Source organism: Neolamprologus multifasciatus, chromosome 6 (genome assembly GCF_963576455.1).
Source record: "Neolamprologus multifasciatus chromosome 6, fNeoMul1.2, whole genome shotgun sequence".
Lineage (NCBI taxonomy): Eukaryota > Metazoa > Chordata > Actinopteri > Cichliformes > Cichlidae > Neolamprologus > Neolamprologus multifasciatus.
The window spans coordinates 16332086-16357282 of NC_140444.1; the positions used below are offsets into that span (position 1 = coordinate 16332086).

General features: G+C 41.6%; 1 protein-coding gene across 6 annotated transcripts in view; it reads left to right on the top strand.

Annotated features, from left to right (window-relative positions):
• Positions 1-25197, top strand: part of utp6 (UTP6 small subunit processome component) — a 75514-nt gene that overhangs the window by 11660 nt on the left and 38657 nt on the right. For 5 of the 6 annotated variants that reach the window (XR_014874559.1, XR_014874562.1, XR_014874558.1 and 2 more), the window contains exon 19: positions 1308-8286. Coding sequence is in view for 1 of the 6 variants with exons in the window: in XM_085162871.1 (XP_085018997.1) it covers positions 1308-1462 (155 nt within the window). In the remaining 5 variants the exon portion in view is untranslated. Of the gene's footprint in view, positions 1-1307; positions 23889-25197 lie in introns of those variants that run through there. The other variant, XM_085162871.1, reaches the window with a different exon arrangement.

A 25197-nucleotide genomic window follows, 5' to 3' on the forward strand; every position in this document is an offset into this window, starting at 1 on the left:
AACACGAGACACGCAATAACTGCACGACAAAACAAGGCAAGACAGAGCTCTTTGTCTTTGTGGCTCGCGAGGGAAGTCAGCCCAGGCCTTCACCTGTCCTTAGCCAACTTCAACTGATTCCTTCGCTATAGCCCTTTTTATTGTCAGCAAGCAATCATTCATGAATATGCAATTACAAATACATGTGACATTCTTAAGCAGGCATATCTGAACAACATCAGTGTCTATATTCTGTGTGTGTGGGTGTGTTTACAGCTGTACCATACATAGACATATGACCTTTCAATGAACTTAAACTGTGTGTATGAGGTATGCAGAAAAGCAGAATAAAGCGTCTCGCTAAATGATAAGAACAGGAACTTGCAACAGGTCATGTCTCAGACGAACATCTAAAGGTGTGAAGTCTTGCACTTATAAGAAACAGAACAATTCTGGTTTCTTAAGCTATAATGGAAATGATAACGTCGAGGCTGCTTCCTCTCATCTCATGGTACACACGTACACACAGAATCTTATCAGACCTAATAAGGATATGATTTTTATCAGCATACAAATGATTATATATTTCGAAGCATAAATGACAATGTAAAAAATATCAATTCCAACAGAGGAGTTGAACAGCAGGAACAGTATTTACAAATTGGAGGAAGAGATTAAAAAAGAGATCGCCAAAACGAGAGGATGTGTCTTTGTATGTTATGTGAGCACAAATCAAATACAGGTTTGGACTGAACAGCTAATCAACAGTTAGTTATTTGATCAGACTGAGTCAGAGGACAAGAGTAAAACACGTTCAAGAGAATCTGTATTGCTAAAGAACAAAGTTAGACGAGATGGAAAATACCGGGCCACCTCCATATTACACCTACAGGAGCTGCTCAGCCATGGAAACCTATGGCATGAAGGTCTCGGTGCATTATGTGCCCCAACACAACAACAATTGCTCAACACGCTTTATATTAAAGGAAAAAATAAATAGTATTATGGTAGAAAACAACAACAATCAAATGATCCCCTTTGAGAAAGCACTTGGCAACAGTGGGGAGGAAAAACTCCCTTGTGACAGGAAGAAACCGCTGGCAGAACCAGGCTCAGGGAGGGTTGACCATCTGCTGTTACTGGTTGGGGTGAAGGGAGGAAGACAGTGAGTGGCATGTTACAGTACCACACTTGTAATGCTATAAGCTCTATAAAGATGTGGCTCAATACTTCTGTCCTTGTAGTGTAAAAGTATGGATAGATACAATTAGATTAAGAACCTTTCGTTTTTTTTAAACATAACTGTTTCCTGTTTCGTTTTTCTAAAGATCTGTGGCTGCAGTACATCCGTGAGGAACTCGGACCCCTCGGCCAGCCAGAGAACTGTGGAAAGATCCACTGGAGAGCCATGAAGTTTCTGGAAGGAGAGAGTGTAGAAAGATTCATTTCCAAACATGCACTCCTTCAGACTGGACACTTATAAGTAGCAGAAAAACAAGGCTGTGAGTTCAGACAACAAATACCTTGTGGAGGTTTGTCAGCTGACGAACGAGCACACGTTTGTGAGTGATTCTTCCTCCCAGTCTAATTGAAGACTGGTGCCATGCTGAATTTCTTTCGTTCCCAGCATTGCAGTTTCTGTTGTTTGCGGTTCATTCAAAATAAACCTGCTCGTTCCTCTTTAAAGGTTCCAGCCATGTTACAAGAACAATTCTCAATTTTCACAGACTTGTTTTTTCTTATCGATTGCGGTGGTAATTTACAACAGGTGTTCGCCTTTGTTTTAAGGTCTGTGCTGCGTTTGTTAACCGCACATTAATGACGCCCAGAGTCAGTAAATACACGTTTGTCATTTTGAGAAGATACATTTTAATGCTGTTATGAAGATGATATTAAAACAGTCTTTCATTCTTGGGTGTTTTCTCGGGTTATGGTCTGTCTGACACAGTAAAAGCAGTCATGTAACAGTAGCTCTCACTGTTCCAACACTTATAGATTGGAGCGATTATTTTGATAAAAACATTTTATCCTCTGAAGCATACTTTACATCACACATTGTTTGCTGTCAGTATCAAGTATCACTTAATTCTCACCTTTTATGGTAGAAAATGTTGCCTTTAAAAGTCAAACCATAAATACGAAGCAGCAGCAGCAGTACTGTGTGAGGGAATAGCACATGTATGATGAGTTCAAGGCCAACTAAAAGGGAAAAAACGCACACCTGCCAACATCAAAATATATTTACAGTGTGTAAGGACACTTTAAATTGTTACAGTTTATACAGCAATGTAGGAAAGTTATGAGGTATAACAATATTAATGGAAAAAGCTTATAAATAGATCATGTTACACATTAAAATCTAGTAGAAAGTACACATGTAGACCTACAGTATCAAATTGTATCACTAGACAAAAGCATGTTTAACTGAAAATGATAAAGACAGAGTGTGAGGGTGTTTACTCTTAACACCCTGCAGGTTGTTAACATGAGGTCCATGTGGCAGTTTTGGGGGGAGCTTGAGATAAATTAATGACAGTCCTCTGTAGAAGATCTTTGAGACAAAACTACATCATCTCTGTCCTGAACTGAATTTTCATTGAATGAAAATATTAATTAAGGCAGAAAGTGGTATGTTTAATGACCCCACTACAAAAACAAGCAGAGCTGCAAATTTCTCTGTAAGTGGAGTTGAGCTACTTGGGTTTCCTGTTTCTAAAATTTGGGTGGGGTGGGGGTGGGGGGAAGCTAACCTGAGAAATATTAATGCAGGGAGGGGTACATTTTACTCTGCAGCTTCAGTCTGCAAAATCTGCAATAGAGTGCAAGGGGAACCATATCAACTCATGATGGTCTTTAAGGATTTATAACCCTTAAATTTGTGGAAACTGTTACAATTTCAGTATTTTAGCTATTAAAAGAAAAAAAAAGTTAACATTTTATGAATATCAGCAGATAAATTTCAACTTCAATCTATTGTAGCCTTTTAAAAATAGTTGGACGCTTATTAGAAGGTGTGTACTTCAGTGCGTTTTAACCTCCAAACACGTTTAGGAAAAAAAGTTGGACCACATTTTAAAACGGTTAAAAATGAACTTAATATCTTGATGGTCTTTAGTGTTTTCCACATTTCTACCACCTTTCTTATTTTAGGAATAAATACAGTATATGCTTGTATGTGTTCCCCCTCCAAAAAACACAAAGAAAAACCTGAAACTATACTAACATACCTTCCATGAACACCAAAACCGAGAACCACGACTCCTGTGAGCATTTCTAATGTACCCAAATTTCTGGTTACATCACCTCCCACATGCTAACCCCAGCCCTCCACATCACACATCTTCAGAGCTTTTTAAAGAAGATGTAGGTGAAGAGTACCAACACGCCAGCAGACAACAGCCCAATCACAAACTGGTGGATGGTGATGACGTTCTCCAAGGCGTGGATGCGCTCCTCCATCGCACTGGTGTGGATGTAGTCATAGATGGAGACCCCGATGCTCCACACCGCCCATACGGCATCCACCAGCGCCTTCATGGTGGGAGAAACCATTGAGAGGGCCGCCTGCAGCTGGACGCCCACCGCATCCGCTGCTTATTGGCCCCTGCTGCACTAAAGAGAGAGCAAGAGAAGAGGGTGACCCATGGTGCAGCAAGGAGATGGCGATGTGTGGGCATAATGACTGCCTGTGAAACGGCAAATACAATTAAAGCTCCACAGCCACGAACAGAAAATATCATACAAATCAGGTTTTAAATAAACCAAACTACTGAAAAATCTGAGGGTTTCTGTGTGGAGTTTGCATTTTCTCCCCGTGCCTGTGTGGGATCTTCCTGGCTACTTGGACTTCCTCCCACAGTCCACAGACATAAAGGTGAAAGAAAGGTGTAAATGCTAGTCTATGTTTTAGCCTGCAACACACAGGTTACCTGTCCACCCTACCTGTGGAGTGAGCTCCAGCCACACCAAGACCCTGAATTTTGTTTTGTTTAATTTATTCAGAACACCTTCAGATTTAGTTTGTGTATCTGAAAAGGAGTGGGAAGACATGCACATCCACTTGGATAAGACAAGGAAAATGGATGGATGGATGGATAGCTGTCTGCAAATGAAACTCGAGGTAAGCGATTGAGGTACGTTAATAATTATCATGCAATTACTGTATTTTTTTATTAATTTAATAATGATAAAGACAATTTGCTTTTTAACTTCTGAATAAACATAATTGTATAATATTAATGATAATTTGTTTTTCGATATTATTGCATTCTATTGTATCCAACAGAGAACTTTAATATATTCTCCTGAGAACCAGCCTATTCATTTATGTCCTCTGTAATGGACATTTCGTCTTGGTCTCTATCTTTTGACTTATTTGAGATATCTTACTACCTCCTGGACATCCTTGCTTTCCACTGATATCGCATGTGTTTGGGTTGCCTCTATTACCTCCAAAAAGGAAGAAAATCACAAAAAAAAAAAAAAAAGTTCAATGGGAATATTCCCTTTTCCTTGGTTCTCGGGAGGATATGCCCAACATGAAGTCTAAAATGAAATTGGAATAAATAAATACATAAATAATTAAATAAAAAAAACCAAAAATAAAACAAAACTCCAAAATTTAAGGATTAAGTCGGAGCCATCAACATGTTTTATGCTGATAGATAAATACCCCCTGTGCTCAAGTACACACTTTCATAATTTACTCTACCAACTCACAGCTAAAAATTAAACATTTACTGCGTGATTTTTATTTCACTGAAACAAAAGCGATGACTTTAAATTATATATATTTTTATTTTGCTAATGAAATAACCCGATAACGACTTTAACGGATGAAACTAACCCAATTTTTAACTCTTGCCACGAAAACGATCAACTACTGATATATTTCTTTTTAAACTTTCGTATCTTTTTCGCACTTTTTACTGAAAACAACGCGAACCTTACTCCAACGCGCGATGACGTCACGCACCCACGGGATTCTTGGCATTACGAGCCTGACAGCGTTTGGCCTTGTGGGATCAGTAACCTCGAAAACCTCACGCCTAATCCACAGTTTGAGGGGGGACGTGTTGTGTTGCGCACAAACCGCTCATGCTGCAACACTAACGCGACGAAGACGTTTCCGAAACGGAGCCAAAACTCACCGACAAGTGTCAGATGCTACAGCGATGATGAGGCCGATGATGAACATCCGTCCTGCTGTTTCTGGAGTAATGAATTATCTTGTTGCAAACCTGCGTGTTCTTGTCAGGAACCAAATCGGTCATTGCTGGTTGGCGAGAAGTCCACCTCGATCGGAGGCATCGCTTCCGGACCGAACCTTTAAAATTAAATAGTTATCTATTTAAACCGATAATAGCATAACTCGATTAGGGAAGGAGGCCACGGCAACAGATATATTTATTGGAGAAAGGCTCTAACACCCGAATACACCTGGTTAAAGGTTATCATTGATTTTCTTATTAATAATAGCTTCTTTAGTACCGAGCGTCAGGTCATACGTTTATTTTGATAAGAAATCCTCCAATTTCCGGTGTTATTACTATGGGCTTTTGATGTGAGGTGAAGCAGCTGACTGATGCCTTGTGAGGGCGTCACACAGGAGCGTCAGCAGAAAGACTAAAAGTGGAGCATGAGCTCAGGACCGAGTTGAACTCAACAGAACTGAATAAATGATCAGAACAGAGAGAACAATCACGCACAAACATTGAAAACTTTCACAAAAGATTCAAACTCATCATTAAACACGACATGGGGACAAAAAGGACAAATCAGATGTACAAAGTGAGCATGAGAACAGCTGCGGCTGTACTTAAAGGGAAGTCCTCCATCAGGGCTGCAGCCTGTTTGATCCCACTTCCTGCCCTTTAATTACCGTTTTCTCTAATACACATCTCACCAAAAATCTGGAGCCATCTGTAGTAACGGATAGACAGACAGATACTTCCACAAGGAAATTCGGTGTGTTACAGCAGCAACAGTGAAATCAACAATAAAGCCACTATTATTGAAAGTACCACAGGCACACATCGAAGGCCTTATGATGCAAGGGAGTGCAGTTTTTTATGCAACACTGAGAGAATAGGATTTTCAGTATAAGTGGGATTAAATAAAAAAATAACACTGAAAATGTGCAAGAGACAAAGAGCAGTGCAAATGGCATTACCATGCACACTATATAAGTCTGACAAACAATAGGAAGGAGGTTTGATATAGAGGTATGTGTGTGTGGACAGGTGTGATCACCTGTCACCACAAAAAGGAGAGCTGCTGTAAAGTTTAAAAGGGAAGGGTAAGAATGACTTCCCAGAACATTCATTATGGTAGTGGGATTGAAGAAGTTTGAGGGAGAAGTGTGTCCCGCTACGTCCGTATTGTGCAGTAGGAGAGGGGGAGGTAGTTTGTCTGTGATGGAGAGCTGGTTGTCCAGTGACCTCCTGACCCTCACCGAGCTGCTCCAACATCTTATTAACCCTTTTCCTCACGCCCTGTCCTCTTCTCATGCAGTCCATGGCACTAATGAAACCATATTTCAACTAAAAATAAACATTTTAGCACTGGATTATAATTTAATGCTTTGGTGTTCATGTATTCTGATCAGGCACCGATGATAATACCAAACCTTAACCTCTGAACCTCAGAAACTAGAGTCAGTATTCTTTACTGTCATCAAAACAAAATGAAGACAGTACTCCTTCACATTATGCAAAAAACTTGAATGTAATAGAAAATACAATATTTATATACAATTTATTGAAAATATAATAGATGTCAGAGATATAGAATATAGTAGGCCTATCACACGTCAAATAGATGTGATATGTAATATAGACTATTATGTGTAAGTAATGTAGAACAAAATGTAAAAGATCAAAGGAGAATGAAATGTTGCTAAGAGAATAATCAAACAATATAATAAAAATATAACGAAATAAACGAATATAACTAACTGCAAAAGAGTTGAACACGAAAGAACAAACAGAAGCAAATGACGCAAAGAACATGAGATGAACTGAAGTGAATACCAACAGATATTTGACCAGAGTGAGTAAATGAAGTCAGAGAGGCTGGAATAATGGCCCGCAGAGCACTATAACTAAACACACACCCGTCATAATCTCACTGAAAATACTTAACGGAGCCACGGACTGAATCCAGCTGTCACGCTGTAATTACCACCTGCTGTGGAGCGAACACGTGATCGGTGATCTGCGTGAAACAATACAGGTTACATTTGAAACATGCACAGAACGATGAAGTGTCATGTCGCGCTGCAGCCAGCAGGTGTCGCGGCACACTAACGCGTTGCCGGTCGGGGAGGTAACGGGAGAGGTGTGATGAACCTGGGATGTATATAGTCTCCCGCACAGCATCGGTAAAAGGGGAACACCTTGAGAGAGGCGCAGACGAGCCGCCGCGGAGCCGCCGGACACCGCAGCTGAGCGCGGGGGCCTCTGTGGCGCATGTGGACGGGCAAGCCAACGCACCGCAGGAATGTGTGCAGTTCAGAAGCAAACGCACATGCTCGGGTATTTGTATGTGGTGCTCGATCGTTTTCAAGTCCTCGGGCAGTGTAGTAGAGACTACGGGGTCACTTTGCTGTGCCGCTGTCGGAAACCTATAATTGGAAACGAGCCAGTGACGCGCTGAAAATAACCAGGTTAGCACTTAGTACCGGTCCATTTTGGGGAGGGCCCAACACGAGGGCGCAGCACCATATATCAGCTCTTTCCAGCTGTTTGGGAATATCCTGCTCTAGAAAAGCTGCAGCACGGCGGCAGCAGCAGCAGCGGCGCAAGCAGGGTGCCTTTTTCTCCCGCCCCCCTTCCAGAATGGATATTGGGTGAGTGGCTGGGTGCGCACGGGGGGATCTCTCGTTGGGAAACGCAAAAGCTCTCTCTCCCTCTCTCTCTCTCTTTTTTCTTGAAGGAAGGGAGGGAGGGCGGGAGGTGGGAGACTGGCACAAGGCTCGACACTGTTGCGTCTGCATGTTTTTTATCTTTGGACAGACAGGAAAAAAGATGGACCAGGGGGACTGTCCGACTTATTCCATAAGACAGTTCCCGGCCCCCACCCCCCCAAAAGGATAATCTTGCTCAATTTGGGATGCGTGCAACACCAAGTGATCACATATTACTTGGGCGGCGGTGGTGCTGGTGGTGGATGGACGGTGAAGTTCAACTTCGCATGCAGACGCGATCTCCTCCAGGCAGCCAGACAAACCCACCAGACAGTCGGCGCGTATTACGTGAAGAGGTCTCCATATGGGCTACGGGATGCGAACACCTGCCCGGTACACAGGTAACTACAATCCGACGGTGTCGCCTACTTCTTCGAACACCGACAGGCAGCAGATTAGAGGGTATGTATGAACAGGCGCAGATTAAATCTTCTCTTATTTGCTCTGAAAGTGAAATCGCGCAGTCGAGAGATATTTCAGTATGTAAACCTCTGGAGTTTCCTCCTCGTGCAGTCCCTGGCGACGGGACTGATGATAGTGTGTCAGAGGCTGGGTCTTTGCGGGCAAGGTGAGTCCTCATTTCATTCAACTGGCCTACAAAGTCCCAGTTTCTGGCTCATGTGACCCCTCAAGTCATAGACAATACACCTCGGCTATGTATCTATTAGTAAAGAAAAGAAAAAACCTTAGGGAATAGCATTTTAAAGCAGAGGTAAACCCTTTGTGTTGTAAGCAGATACATAGCTTAAAGTTATAATTAGTGCAAATGTTATGGCGAAACTGAGAGAAAAAATCCACTAACATAACGTGACCATAAAGTCATTTAATGAAATCCCTACACATATAAACTGCAGGCAAAATTACGCGAACATTAGTTACATTTTAAAAGTTTATGGACAAGTAAATTACACGAATGTATTTTTAAAAAGTCGAAGCTGGTTAAGTAAAGAAAAAGCCAATAAGAGTTATGTTATGTGAAAATAACCATTTGAATATATCTATAGATCAAACAGTGAACGTCACTGTTTAATTATTGGCGAAAAGGTGTTTGACTAGTGAAGCTTAAACTTTTTACATACAGAAGAGTGCGTGTCAAGTGTACCCAGAAACCGAGAGCAGACGTTGTTTCCGATTTATACAATGAATAATTTGGAGTAAAAAACAAGACAAAAAAAACCTCTGATATCTCCCCCCCCCCCCCCCCCCCCCCCCCACTGTTCTCATGTAGCTGTACAATTCGTGAGTAATTATTTTGAAAACAAATTATATTCCCCATCGTTTTTTCTTCCAAAATGGGCCAAATAAATTTTTGTTTAACTCCCCCCCCCCCTCAAAAGAAAAAGAAAGTAGGTGTATTGCAACAGTCAAAGCACTAATAAATGCAGATGAGCACTCAAGTCAGAATTTACTGTTGAAACTTGAAGCTCAAGCGCTACATAAACGCATCTCAATAAAACAGGCAGAGCTGTCAAAAATCTTAAAGTGGCCTCCTCTATTATGTCGAACAAGTGTGTCAAGTGGTGAAGAAGTTGTTTTGGAGGCCTGTTTCTATATCTGTCCTGACCCTAGCATGCCGTACATACCTCACTAATGAATTTAGCATCCTGACACTAGATGCTTTATGTAATTAATAGAGCCGAGGGCAGCAGTGGCATCTCTGTGCTGCAAGCGACATGTAGGTAAGACATTTGCTGAATAATGGGATATTTAGTTCTTTTTAAAAAAAACAAGACCTCCATGATTATTAACACACACTTAAAAGTGTCCTGTAAATGGAGCAAACTCTGCTGACATCACAGTAGGTGGGATGTCATTACGCTGATCTTTTTTGTCACTGTTATTTATTAAACTCTTAATACTTGAACCTGAGTTGTTTTGTAGGCTGCGTATAACAGATCAGTGGCAGGCCATTTGTTTTTACAAGCCTGCCATTACTCGTTGCGTCTATAATAAGTAGCTGTGGACTGAAGTTACTGGAAAGTTGACACCTTGCAAACCTCTGGGCGTTCTAATGAAATTCATTGTGGCATCCTAATGCTAATTGGCAGCGTTACATATAGAACTATTTCACGCTCTTATCAGATAGCTATAAAGTACATTTAAAATCCAATCGGGAGAACACATTAAATGTGTCTAGTCCACCTAAGATTCGCTGAGATGCACTCAACTATCATCACAGATTACCTCCAACGTAGCACACTACAGTGCAATGACACATCACAGAAAACAGATAAAACCACTCCAGCCGAGAGCTCTCCATATATGCTGCAGGAGAGTACAAGCCAGTGCGAGTATGAGAGCCGAGGGCCTAGTAAGGGAGGCTTGGTGGAACGAGCCTGGTTTGAATAAGCAGCATGGCTACGGAGAGCTCTGGGATAGTCACCAAGTGTGCTGATTAAAATTGTGATATTAAACAGTGCTGGCTGCTGCCGCCTGCCAAGCCTCTCTCAGTGGCATTTCACATTGTTTAAAAGGTCCAATTGGACTCATCTCACCACTTGCTGCACAGTGTTGCTTACATCTTTTTTTTTTTCTTTTTTTTTTCCACCACGTCTGTCTCATATTCTCTCCTCACCATTTGTTGGCAGGGTTGTAGACTTACTTTAAATAGACTTTTCCTACAATTCCCAGGTTGTTTTCTGCTCTGGGTCACTGGGTTCACTGCTCTCAGAACATAAGTCAGCGCGTGTGTATGTTATCGTGTGCATCATATAGAAAACTCTGTGTAAGGTGACGGCCTCGGATTGTGTTTATGCTTTCTGTGAAAGCTGAACTTGTAATGAACACAGGGAGGCCTCCTTCTCGGAAATTCTGCTCTGAACTCATTCAACTCCCTTTTAAAAACGTCACTGCAAATCCCAATAAAACTCTGCCATTATAAATATACAATTCATAAATACTGGAAAGCATGCTCAGTTTCGTGAAATATATGACCCAGCCCCTTTAAAAGGTCAAACTCCAGACATGGTGGTCACTTCAGGTTGTTTCATTTCTTTAGCCAGGGCTGAACAGATACCGGAGTCATGCACCAAATCGCATTTGAAAAAGCCAGCGAATGTACTAGTAGTTTGATCTCAAAAGTTTGGAATGAGACACAAAGATAGGGAGGGAGGGAGGGAGAGAGAAAGAAAAGGCAGCAAGAAAAGTGAGGGACTTTTAGGGGCAGCTGTGTTTTATTAACCCAGTCATAATGCCCCTAAAAATCCTTATTGCTCTTGCAATGGTCAACAAATCTCCTGTTGCAGCATGTAGAGGATCTTTGAACAGCTTCCCGTGAGCAACTTGTCGCACTGCAGGGCCGAGGCGCAATTCAGTGCATGCGAACGGGTCACATTCAGAGATTTTTCACCTCAGTTCAAACAGCCAAGGAAATCACAATATGTTTTGAAGTGCAGAACACGTGAAATCAAGGATACCATCTGCAGTTGTGCAGTAACCTTTGTCAAAAGTTTCACTGCATGTCTGTGGATGCACAACTGTCTGAGAACTGCACAAGCAAAATCAAAAGCATCTATTTACTAACAAATCCAATGCTTCTCTTCGGCAGACTTGAATAATATTACCATTACAGTCGTGCCAGTCTTTATAGTTTAATATGCAGACGGGAAGTCGACGCTGGGTGTCCTTCGGTGTTTTGACATTGCATTGGAGTATCAGGGGACATACTGAGATATAGAGACTGAGCGGCAGGCAGGCAGGTAGTCTGACAAATACGTCAAGCTGACAAGCGTGAAGCCATATCAAAAACAATTTCAGAATATGACGATGTACAGTACAGGCTGGTAGAAATACAGGCAGACAGATGGGATTGTAAAGACAGGTAAACAATGAAGCATCGTGACAAGACAGCAGCTATGCAGAGAGACACAGAAAATGGCTACCAGGCAGAAAGAAAAGCAGAAAAGGACAGGCAAGAAGACACGCACTGATAGAGGCAAGCGGGCCGTGGAGGACATGGGATCCAAGCCTGGGTGTGGTGTGGTGGGCTGTCATGGCTGGAGAGCAGATGGTGTGGAGCTCTCGATGTTGGCGAATGAGTCATCTGAGGGAGGCTATTCTGTTGAGTTTCCCTGTGGGACGGTCGCTGAAGGAAGAGACCTCTTCACGTCGAGAGAGAGAGAGACAGACAAGAGGATAGGGAGTGAGGGAAAGTGTGGATGATGACTCAGGGCCACGAACCACATGGTGATGGAGAGGGGAGGGAGGAATTACTCATCAGAGCATGTGGAATCTCATACGGCTATCACAGGACTGACAGTGTGCTTCCCTCATGGCTGCTGCTCAGCCGCCATCAGTCCCTGAGGCAGCAGCTCAACACCAGGCAGCGTTTCTTTTACCAGCCGAGAACAGAGGGAAGGTGGGGGGGAATCCGGGTGAGCCTGAGGTCAAATTCACAAGGGATGGGCTTTTTAGATTCTGTCATCAAAACCAGGTTCGTTCCAGTTTGGTGTAATTTGACACGTCATAAGGCACAAATTATGATAAATGAATTATTTATCAAAGCTGAACCTACTCCAGTTGCGTTGAGTCACACAAATTTTTTCCCAAATGTCTCCGCTCTCGAGCGACTGACGAGTGTGTGCTGGAAATACTGCATCATTATCTACCAAAGGCATTTGAATTTCAGCAGTGGCCATAATGACCCTTCTGATAACCACGTTTTGTACTCTTAAAGGTCATTCTGGGTATCTGAGAACACGTCCGCTTACAGAGCTTGCGTTTGACCTGACACGTCGGAGTAGCTACGGTAGCTCTTAGAAACATTGTGGGAGACCAGACAGATTCGGGCGTAAAGTCTAGAATGAGAAGTATGATCGATGTTAAATATTGAGGTATTTTAAAACGGAAGATTTACTTCAGTAACTATCGGCTTGTATTTGGGTTTTAAATTACAGCAAGTCAGTGCAGGCCTCTGCTCTTGCTCCAAATTAGGCAACACTGTCAAAATATTTTATCAAAGAAACTTTTCAAAAGGAGAAGAACTGCTTTATGAATATGTATCGGTAGTGCACTGTGAACAGAGGGAGACGTTTTAAGTCTCGTTGCCTCTTTTCTTTCTGTCCAGCTCGGCTTACAAAAAAATAGCTCTTTCATGGTTACGTGAACCCATCTTTACATAGATAAATGTGCCACAACAGCAAGCCTGTGGACGACAGAGTTGTACAGAGTGATGACGAGACAGAGAATAAATATAGGTAACAGGGGTAGCGGCGCAACATGCACCGTGGCTTCTCTTCATCTGCCTGCGATTCAGCAGCTTAAGTCCTCGGATATGAGTGTTGGTGAACTGGGTGTTAACAGACTACTCCATGACGGAGGGGGGAGGGAGTCAGCAGAAAGTCTGAATGACTGTGAGCAAATGCACCCACATCTGTTTTATACATGCATATGTGATGCCTGCACCTGCCACACCAAACCGTTTGGTGTGCAAAAACTACGAGCAATTAATTTTTGCACATGCAGCAAATAGGCTGGCGATGAATATACGATAGTGGCATGACTCAACAGGTGAAATAGGCACGCCCATAACACTAGCATAGGCCTCATCTTACCGGTGGTGGCACAGACCCAGATCGTTCTCTAACAGAGGTTGGCATTATAGGGCGTGGGCCGACAGCACTCCAACGCCAGAAGAACCACTCAAATCCAGAGCAAACACTGCAGACAAAAGGGAGACAGGGAGAAAAAACTGGAGCAGGCCTTCTCTTTGTAGATGCCTGCAGCTCTGCCGTAGCCAGAGCTTGTGACACTAGCTATGGTTGGACTACACAGAGATTAATATAATCATCTATCACATATGTCTCACGGTCATTTCTTACTTGAAAGAGTAAAGCAGACCTATTATGGTCTTTTCCAGCTTTAAATTTTTTATTCTTGGACTTCACTGAAGTACAGTACAGTACAGGAACAGTGTACACATAATTAATGTCATCTATGCTAAGCATTTTCCTCTAATAAACATAAAAATGTTATTTCTTTGTTAGAAAACCACCTAAAAGGGGACCTTTACTCATTTCTAAGTACATTTTTCTATGTGGGAGTCTGCTAGAGTAGCTTTGCAAGATTCACAGTTCAAAATAATCCTTATTTATGTTATACTGGGCCTCTGTGCAGCCTCTCCGTCACTCTGACTGAAATAAGCCATTTTAGTGCACTTCCCCGTTCTTTAAGCCAGATGTTCCGAAACTTTTTCTGGCACGCCCCATTTCAGAAGGCAAAAAATGTTCACACCCCACACTCAACCATTAACAGTGCAAAGAAGGATTCAAGCTGACTTTTACTTAAAGGTCAGGAGATTAACATAAGCAAACCCTTTATTTTCTCTAAAGATAACCCTTATTTTAACCCATATTTTTCACCTGGTTGTTTGAGTCCCACCTGCAGTGATTCTACATCCCACCATTTGAGAACCACTGCTTTAAGCCAGCTTTCTTCTGATTGGCTTCCGCTTGCAAACAAAAATTCTGAACAGCAGGTAAGTTTTTAGCTGCCTTTTAAAAGATACCCCAATGTTCACAGATTTCAGGCTCAGATGGAGAGATTGCTGGAGAGGGACCTGCTGGGGATGTATGGGTAAAAACTTCCACTGATGTACGCCAGTCCTTGTCCTTGCCAACTTAAGTGATTAAAAATAAGAGCAAGCCAGAGATTTAACGTGAGCAACCAAAGTGAAAGCGGAGTCAAAAGTTACACAAACATTCCTGATAGAAAATTTGGCAAAAGTGGCAAGGCGACCTGAGTTTCCATAACCGTAGGCACAAAACATGTAAAATTTTGTGATAGCAGGAGGATGTTTTTATTGAATCAACTAATTTGAACAGTTCACAAAAAGAAACGTAAAAACAAAATGAAAAATCTTTGTAAAATAACAGGTTGAGCTGGGGTAGGAACAGGCAGCGAAGATGCTGAAGAAAAAGTATTATTTCTCACACTACTCATTTTTTCTACAAAGAAAGTAAGAACATGTTCACTGGGAAAAATTGGGACGAAGGGTCAAACACAAGTAAAAATGTCACTAATTGTGTAACACCCACCTCTGCTCTTTGAAACTAGGTTTTAAGACAGCACAAAGGTTTTGGTAGCGGACCCTTTTTGGATTTCATTGGTTGACTTGTGATGTTTGAGTGGGCTTCGCTTGCTTGCAGGTCAGCAGGCTGTGTAGGGGGAAGCAAAACGGGGAACACACTAGCCGAAATGCAATTTTGAACCTGTCATCTGCTGCCTGACAACAGTTTCTCTTTTTAAAAATGCATCTGCTTTCATGAGCAGTAATTGGCACATTGAACAGGAACTCTTGGCCTGCTATCCGCTGGGTATACCGGAGGCCCCGAAACATCAGCTGTCCGCTAATCCAGTTTAAATCATTTGAATACTGTTCACTCTGAGACCCACACGAAATATCCCTCTGTGAATGTACATATAAAAAGTATTACAGTCACACATAAAATTGGCAGCTACTTTTAATGCATACCATGGAAATGTTTCATGGTTATGCTGGTACTACAGTGACCTCCTGTTGGCACCAATGATTGCTTTTTATTAGATGGAGCCACAAATGTTTCCCAGTGACTGATTTACACATTATTACTGTCTCTACTAGCTAAGACATTCCTTACGTTTTGAGTGGTGGAAGTAAATCACTGGCTCGATTTATGAATAGCTTCTATGACTCAGTTCGCAGTGACTGAGTGATGTGAAAGATCCGCTTATGAATTCCAGCATCGATAAATAAACTCTTGAAGAAATACATTTCAGTTGCCACTTTTTGAAGAGATCTGGAAACGGCATGCTGCAGTGGTAAATGAAACAAACAAACAAAAAAACCAAGGCTTTGCTGCACACAGCAGTCAGATCATGCTGTAGGAAGACAGAAAGGTCAAAATAAACTCTGCACATGCCTCCCAGGCTTTAGCGATAAGGGAAATAAGAGAAGGAGGTGTGTCTTTTGTACACATAGCCATATGAGATCTTTAGACTTGCTGGATTATAACTGTAAACACAAATGCGGCACACAAATGCACCCGGCCATATTATTCCCTTCTGTTAGTCTTCTATAGGGTATGCGTAACTGCTTGCAGGTACTGAGCCATGACTTCAATCAGCAGCCATGCTTCATCGTCAGCTGTTTATCTTTGTCATTCTGTTTGAATATGCAAGTGCAGATACAGTGCTGATGTTTGTGTAGTATGCAGAGGAATGCAGTCCTCGTAGCTGAGAGGTGCTTTGCTGCCTGAGCTGAGTTCAAGTTCAGCCTCCTTTCCTTTTCTCTTGTCTTCTCTCTGTCTTACCCACCACAGTCCGGGGGCACATCAGGTTCCAGTTGTTTTCTGGCTATTCGGGGTCAGCGATGCACGTTGGCAGACCTCATTGGCAACTTTCTCGTTGCAGTGCAAAAATCTGTTGGAGACTGAACTCGGCTCAGCGTTTGTGTGCCCCGGTGTTGAGTAACAATGAGCTCCGCAGGGCGATTGGCAGATGTCTGTTTGGTGCTGCAGATACAGTCATGCCATTGTGTGGAGTCAGCAAGTAAAATGTGTGTGTTTGTGTGCGTATGTGGATAAGGGGTGAAGAAAAGCGGCTGTTTGTTTTGGCAGGAAGATCATTTGCCAAAGAAGTGGCTCCGCAGCCAATTCTCACCAAACAAACCCGCAGCAGTGAGTGTTTTATCAGTCCAAGCACTTCAGCGGGCGAAATGAGAAGGTGGCCATTTTACTCCTCGCACTCTTTGCTGCTCTTCACAGCTAAGAGGGTTGATGGCGAGCTGCCGCTCGGCCACTTTTAGCGCGGTGTTCCATTAAATTCAAAAGCTTGCGTTCCCTAAAACTTCCCTCTAACATTTGTTGTTAACAAGAGAATGAAATTAACAGTTCCAGCTAATCAGCAGCATGACAAAGCTTTATGGTTTCTCTGATCTTTTCTTCTACTTGCTGTGACTCACTTGAAGCCCCATTGTCAGCTCCGAGCCAAGATCCTCCAGTCCAAAGTTCGTCGGTGCCAAGCATGGCTCTGAGGATATTACAAAAAGGGAAAACCCATCTTCCCCCAAAACCTTCTTCCATTACAGAAAAGAGGTTTTCCGCTTCAATCGAAACTGTCAGTGGAAGTTTTTCAAGCCACTTGGAAAACATCAATTGCTGCTTTTTCAGTCTTTATGTTGGCAAAATCATCAGTCACAGGAGCAGCATGATCCTTTCGTAGTAGTTTTTCAGAAGAAAAGGCAGATTGTGCATGTGTTTTTATGTCCTTTATGCTCTCTTTTGTTGTATGCATGTATTGTTGAGCTGCACAGCTGACAGGTCTGTGAAATATCAGCACCTGCATTGTTTTTTCTCACAGTAATCTTTGCAACTGATGTGGACACAAATATGCCGCCTGTGTGTGGAGCACATCTTTTTAGTTTTAAACGACGAGCTGTTTCATGTTGGCGCAGGAGTAACAGGAGCCGCGGCGTGACAGCCAGGCCTGAGGCGACCCAGAAATGTGCCTTCTTGGAACTTCCTTCTCATTCCTTGGGCATAAGAACAGCGGTGCAGTGCAGGCTAGACTCCAAAACCAACAGTTTTGAAAATATCTGTTACATTTGCATCCCAAATATTCAGAAGAGCTTGCATGATGTTCTTATTTGGGTTGACAGGGTTTCATTTTTCATTCTTCGTGCTTCTTGTGTTTTCTTGTCGTACTTGGCTGTTTTTGTGTTGACTTATCTCGTTGACACACAGGATGGGTAATTTTGGGCAGCGTAGATGTCTGACTGCAAACAACATGTACAACTTAGAGTCCGCGCAGGAACGGCGTAAACATGGTTTCCGATTGAGGCAAATTCCTGTGGTCATGTCGTCACTTTTAATGTTGACTTTTTTCTCCAATACACCTTCTTCTTCTTCTTTCATCGCTATGTGGAAAAAACACTTAAAGAGAACCTATTATGCTCATTTCCAACACTTATTTTTATTCTTGGACTCTACTCGAGTAGCCCTGCATGATTCAGAGTTCAAAATAATCCCTTGTTTTAATACTGTTCAGGCTCTCAGTTCAACTAGTGGAATAAGCAATTTTAACTCCCTTTACGTTAACTTTCTGCTGATTGGTAGCCCCTCACAAGCAAATGATTTGGACGGTGGATGGGTGAGGCTTCGGTGTTCACAGCCAGAGCTGTGTTATTCATATGACCAGGACATCCAAATTTATTCACATTATAAAGAGCCATGACTAGAAAATAACCTGCCTGAAACTGAGTGTTTGGAGCAGTCTGAAGCCTGAGCTTGTGGCTCATTGGCTCATCACTCTAACATATTATAATATTAAAGAAAAGAAGAGTGTCACACACCTCTTTAATTGCTCTCTTATATAAATTTAATGTTGTCCGCAAACTTCTTTGACAGAAAAGTCTAATATGTTTGAGTAAATTAAATCTTAAACAGTTAAACCACAAGTTTCCTTTTACTCTGAATCGCATCTCCTTGTGAGGGACCAAAAATCTGTGGGCATCCTCTTTGTGGAATAATGCCTAATACAAAAATGGGAAAGAAGCCATGCTGTCTCTGTTATAAGTTAATAAATATTCCACCTACAAGCACCTCATATAAGTGATAAAAGACTAGTTTGTTAGTTTCAAAGGGCTAATGTGTGATTTCTTGGCGACCTCAAGTCTTCTTGTTATCGTCCAGTTTCTAACAAGGTATGAGTCTGACACAAAATACCTTTGTTTACCTAATCCTTTCTGTACAGCTGTAATTGATGGAGATAAAACGAGCTAATTACTGAGCTGACAGGCCGAGTCATATTAGCCACGTTCGCGTTTCCAATCTTTATGCAAAGAGACTTTAACCATTAGGGTGTGTGCCGGCAGGATCTGAAAGCCACTCAAATCTAGAGCAAACACTGCAAACAAAAGTGTCGAGGCGATCAAAAGCGGAGCAGGCATTTCTTGTGTGCCCCTCTTTAAAAGAAAATAAATAAATAAATAGAGAGACAGAACCTTCTTGACCTGCTTTCAGCCAATCAGCCCTTGACAACAGGCTCAACCCGAGCAAACTGTGAGGAAAGTAATCAGCTTTCACATAACCCTGATAGTAACTATCTCCTCAGAGTTATACATCAGCTGATATTGATTAATGTGATGATGTTGTTGCCGTCCAGTACCGTAGTGTAGAGATGAGTGCACTGGTGTTTTCCAGCTTTTAAACTTTGCTTGTAACTTATGTGCATAAGTGCTTAATTAGCAGTTTTCCTCCTCAGTTAATAATTATATCTATAAAATGTCAGAAAACTGCAAGGAAAATCATCACATTCTGGCATTTTAGAAGTGTGCACTGGCAGTATTTTCACATTTTTGCTTTCAAAATGACTGCAGAGATAATTGCATTAACACAGACAAGTCTGATTAATTTTCTGTTGATCTACTAACCGATCAATCACCTAATCATTTCATCCCTAAACTGAATTAAAACAAGTTGCGTCACAGCTCCTGGCTCCCGCTGCACGCTCACCCTACAGACACAGGAATGGTATCAATCTTCTCATCTAACTCTTGGCCAGAAAGAAAGTGCGCGTGCTTCTCAAAAATGCCGAGCTATTTCTTTGAAAGCTCGGGGTGCTCAAAACAAACCAGTTCATTCAAACACGTGTGCGCCAACGCATATAATGAATATAAATTGAGGCCTTGAGAGATACAGTATATGCTCATCGCCAACAATTCTCAGTTTCCTTTTCCCACCACCTACATTTGGAAAGGTGTGTACGCCTGTATGGCTCCATTAAAAGGTATCGGTTTTAATCATACTTAAAAGTGATTACGTGGAGCTACAGCACAGTGAGCCTGTTCTTATTTGGAAATATTGACACAGCAATGAATCACAGACTCATATCCTCTCAGTTTTCTCACGTCTGCTGACATTTCAAACTGTGCGAATAATTGCCAAATTGTCTCGGGCTGTATTAAGCCAGGGGAGGATACAAATGCCTTTAAGCAACATCAGCTGAGGAGATGTAGAGGCCGGAATAAATGCAACACTGCTTATCCTGCCAACAAAGCTTAAGAAACAGTTACACTTGTTTCATAAATCAACTTGTTAAAAAGCACATGCACATAACAGAATAAGCACTCCCATTTTCCTAAAAGCTGTACGGGAGGATGGTGGTGGAAGGGGGTGGGTCAGGAGGTGATGGAGTTTGTAAGATAAACTTGGCTAAACTTTGTCAGTGTACAAAATTCCCCTCATCAGACCCCAGCCTGCCATCCTCCCCTCTCTACCCATCCATATCCAACAGTGTGCAAAGCTAACAAAGCCAGTATTTAAAAAGCTATTAAAGAACTACACAACTTCTTTCATAATTTAAAATGTCAAAAACTTGAATAAGCATCCCGTTTATACAATGAGCAATCCCTCCAGGAATAATTCTCACAATTTCAGCCACTCTTCACATCATTTGTGCGAGTTTGCAGTTTTGCCTGCAGGGTGCTTGTAGATTTTATGAGCTACTGCATCTCAAATACAAATAATCCAATTCAGAATCACCGCTATAAGCTGAGCTCAAACTAAAACGGAAGGTAAGTTCATGCCTAAGGGTCTTGCTGTCTGTTGGATTTTGGAAATCTAAGTCATGCGTCAACTCCAGCAAACACTACCATTTAAATGTTTAGAATATATGTAACTTTTAAATTAAACGGGGACCTATTTAGGAGACTTCCTCGCTTTCTATCAGATATATGCACTCACGAGACACTTCATTAGTTATTCTTTGCTAGTAGTTGGTTGGAGCCCCTTTTGCCTTCAGAAATGCTTTCATTCTTCACGCTACAGATTCAAAAAGCTGCTGGAAACATTCCTCAGAGATTTTGGTTCATATTGAGTTGATAGAAACACACACTTGCTGCAGATTTGTTGACTGTACATCCGAGAGGTGCACTGTTGGATAGAGATCTGGTGATTGTGGAGGCAATTTGAGGATAGGGAACTCATTTAAAGAAATAGCCTGAGATGATTTGAGCTTTGTGATATGGTGTGCTATCCTCCTGGAAGCAGCCAGAAGAAGATGGGTACACTATGGTCAGCAACAGTACTCAGGTAGACTGTGGTGTTTAAAAAATGCTCAGCTGGTACTTGAGGGGCCCAGAATATGAAAATGTCTGCCACACTGATACACCGCCACCACGACGCTGAACTGTTGATACGAGGCAGGATGAATCCATGCTTTCATGTTGTTTGCACCAAATACTGACCTCACCTTCCAAATAAAAACTCATCAGACCAGGCAACATTTATCCATTTTTCCGTTGTCCAATTGTGGTGAGCCTGTGCAAACTGTAACCCAAGTTTCCTGTTCTAAGCTGACAGCTAAGCAGTGGAAAATGTATCATGACTCCTACTTGACCAAGCATAATGTTACTGGCTTGTATTTTTCTAAGGTGGTATAATGAAACAGATTACACCGTATTTTGCTAGCATACTGACCGAGATTCAGTGATCAGGGACAATGACTTTATTGCTTTCCATCGCCACAACTGACAGAACCAATATCATCTTTCTGTTGGCTCACTTGTGTGTGTGTGCGCTCCAAAATGTTGTGTGTTACATTCATAAAACTACAAGAGAGAATGCAAAAAAACCCGAACAAAAACTGGGCATACTGCAGTCTTTTTGACAGGATGCTGTCTGTAGTCCAAAATATTGTGACGTCTGCCTGGGTTTCTATTATTCAGCTGACATAATGTTGTCTGATTGTGTCAGAAACACCAGCTGTAATATTTTAATAGTATTTATACTCTTCTCCCTGCTGTAGTTTTTGTTAAATCACTGTAAAATAACAAGAAATAAAAGGTCAGACGGGATCTTGACAGGATCCTTGTGGGACTAAATACGGCATGTGGGAAAATCACAGTCTTGATCATTTTCTTAAAATCTGGTAATGCTTAAATCTTCATTGTGTTTTCAGTTTCCTTCTGAGGTTCTCTCGTCAGTCTTGTCATATAGTTAGATTAGTAATGAAGCTTTGGCCATTCTTTGTTGGCAAAATAGCAGCTCTTAAAGAGCAGGCCACATTTCCAGTGTTGATACCGTTTCACAGAGTTATGATCTCAGATCACACACATGAGAACGTATATTAGTCGTTTGCTCATGGACATTTTCATACTAAGCCACACACAGACTCCGGTAGTGTCTTCAGAAATGCTGATATAGTTAATTTTGACAGGTAATGCACAATGATCCCTGAAAAATCCTAACTAAAACAGTCATTCATTAAGGTTTTGGAATTGTGATTCGGTTGTATGGCAGTTTTTCCACCCAGTCTCATGCTGGAGGGAATTAGGTAGGTAAACATTAAAATTTGGAAGTTGGCTCTAAAACTAGAAGCCAAGAATTGTTTACTCTGTTACATTAGGAGGACTCATTTGGGAAGACTTTGCTAGGGAAACGCAACGCCCCTGCAGATATTATACCTTTAGTGTCATTTTGACAAACATTTCAGTCGTGGTTTGGTGAAAAGCGGTGGGACCTGCATTAAAAACCTCTAGCTGACCAAATTTTGTTCTTTTCTAATGGCTCCCACGGCATTGAATTCGGGCTAAGACAGACATGTTGTGTGTTAGGCATCAAGATAATTAACTGGTCACAGTCAGGTATGTACTGGTATGTAATGTACAGACTGTATTAGTGAGTCTCTTCTCTTATTCTCGCCTTTTCCCTTTCATTTTTTCCCCCCGCTTGGCAACTGTCACACAGAAAGCTTTGAAGTGGGTGTAAATAAGAAGACATGCATGCTTAATGAGCACGAGTAAAAATGGCTTAATACCTGTTTTCGCGATGTAGCTCTGCTTACCGAACTGAACGTCGAGGCAGCGTGACTGCTTAATTAAGCTGCCTGTTAACACAAAGAGGCCAACAGTGACATTTGCTGTGGTGACGGTCACATCATATCTGATTAACTTCAAGTTGTCATTTGAAAAAGTCCCAAACATCTGCAACTAAACACTTATTTTCACCTCCCGATCTCACTTGTAAAACTAAATATCCTACTGTGACTTGCTAAGCAGATGTAATGAGCCGAGATCAAATACTGAAAGTCATTCACAGACGCTGATATGTGAAAGGGCCAGAGAGTGAAAAGGAGAAAGGAAAAAACAAGAAGTGAGGAATGGTCTTCTGCTTTCAGATTTACAGCCGCGGGGTCACCAGTAGAGTCGGAGCTGGAGCAGAGTGGTGCAGAACTCTCCTCCTCCTCCTCCCCTGCCTCCCTCCCTCCTGGCCTCCTTAGCCTCCTATGCTCACACCCAATTTTTTGGGCTCTTTGTTACTGTATATAGGTCACACTGTGATCGTGTGTATATACAGGTGAATTTATTCTCCTTCCCAGCAAGCATATGGAAAGAGGTACTCAAAACATTTCCTAGAAGTAACCGAACACAAGAACAATGCTGCATTTGAAGCAAAGGTCATGCCTTCGTGTGTTTTAGAGGAGAACTCATTCTGAACAGATCCTCACTGTAAAAAATCAAAATAATGCATTCATTGTGTCATGTATAGATTTTTATTTTAGTGTTAAAGTACAAAATAAGTAGTAAACGTTAAAGTAAAACATGTTTTATGAGCTACTTTTATGTGTTTTTATGTAAAACTCTTTATTTTAACTTCTCGCCACACACCTACAGCACTAGGAACATTTCTAGAATTCTAACGACATCTGTGTGCATGTATGCATGCGAGTGTCAACTCGGCTAAGCTCAGCTATGTTGTCGTCATTTAAAGAATTTATACAGTACATTTAAGGAATTATCCCAAGCGGTGCATGTCTTTTATTTGCAGAGAAAGAGCGATGGTTATAAAGCAATATTACATTTTTTCCATGTCTTTGTTCTTGGCACAACAAACAGCAACGCTGCAGCGAGTCAATTTTATCATTGCAAATATGTGATAAGAATAATATGAGCAACAGCGCTTATTTATTTATTTTTAAAAAAAAGATTAAACAGGACAGTTTTCCATCGCTTCTCACAGCCTCTGTAACAAAATGTAATGCTTGAGCGTGCGTGTGAATAAAAGTGCGTTTGCCCCCACTAGCTTACCTGAGCTCCCCGTGAAAAGCGAACACAATCTCAGCCTGAGCAGAAAGGCAGGATGTTTTTGATGAAGCAGTGGGCTTAATTTAGGCCCAGGCATTCTCAGTATCTGTCACCTAACTCCCAGTGATCTCAACACACAGTGCAGTTGTGTGCATGTGTGTGTGTGTCGGTTTATGTTTATCCACAGAGGCAGGCTATAAATTCAAGAAATGTACACCGACATTCGGCCCCCCTATAAACTGTAATACCTCCCAAATATAAAGACAACGTCATAACCATTCCCCGTTTTATTTTGCTAGTAATAATGGAGCAAATAAAAACCGCAGCTTTACAACAGACACTACTATGATAGTGTCTCTCTGATAGGATTTTATTATGAATTATTAATACTGGCTATTAAAAAAATAATCCCATTAACTCTGCCAAATGCCCCAAAATCTTGATTTCTTCTTCTAAAGAAGCTGGCTTGGTTATAGCTCCTGCTTGGCCATTAAGTAACCAAACAGGCGTAGGCATTGCCAGCAAACCAGCAAAAGCAAAAAGCGAGTGCCAGCAACCTCTGCCAAAGACTTCAGCTTGCACCCAGTGTTCTTCTCTTACTGGTACACAGAGAAATGATCTGCCTACTTCTTCGAATTGCACATTTTTCTATCCCTGTATGGATTTTTTTTTTTAAATTAAAAAATATTTTAAGAAGGAAAACCTTTTGTTGCAAGCAGAAAGATTTAAGAGAAATTAAAAGATGAATGTCTATATGTAGATTCTTGTTTTTTTGAGCATGTACGTTTGCTCATATGAGCATGTGCATTTGCTCCTTCTTGGCCATTAAGTAACCAAGCAGGCGTAGGCATTGTCAGCAAACCATCAAAACTAAAAAAAAAGCCGAGCTCCTACAAACTGCCAGTGACTTTGTTTTGCACAGAGTGTTCTTCTCTTTGCTGGTACATAAATAAATTGTCTACCCTTTGAGTTTAAGACTTTTTCCAGTCTGCATGGAAAATGTTCTTATTCATAATACTGACAAACCTCTGTTTTTAAGCAGCTGCATAAAGTAATTATATGGATCTCCATTTGCTAGCTCTCTCCCCATCGTTGCTGGATGAGCATGTACATTTTTGAAAATCACAAAAGAGGACCTTGCGACGTCTGAACTCGAGCTTGGCGTCACTTTAATGCTGCATTAAACGAACGT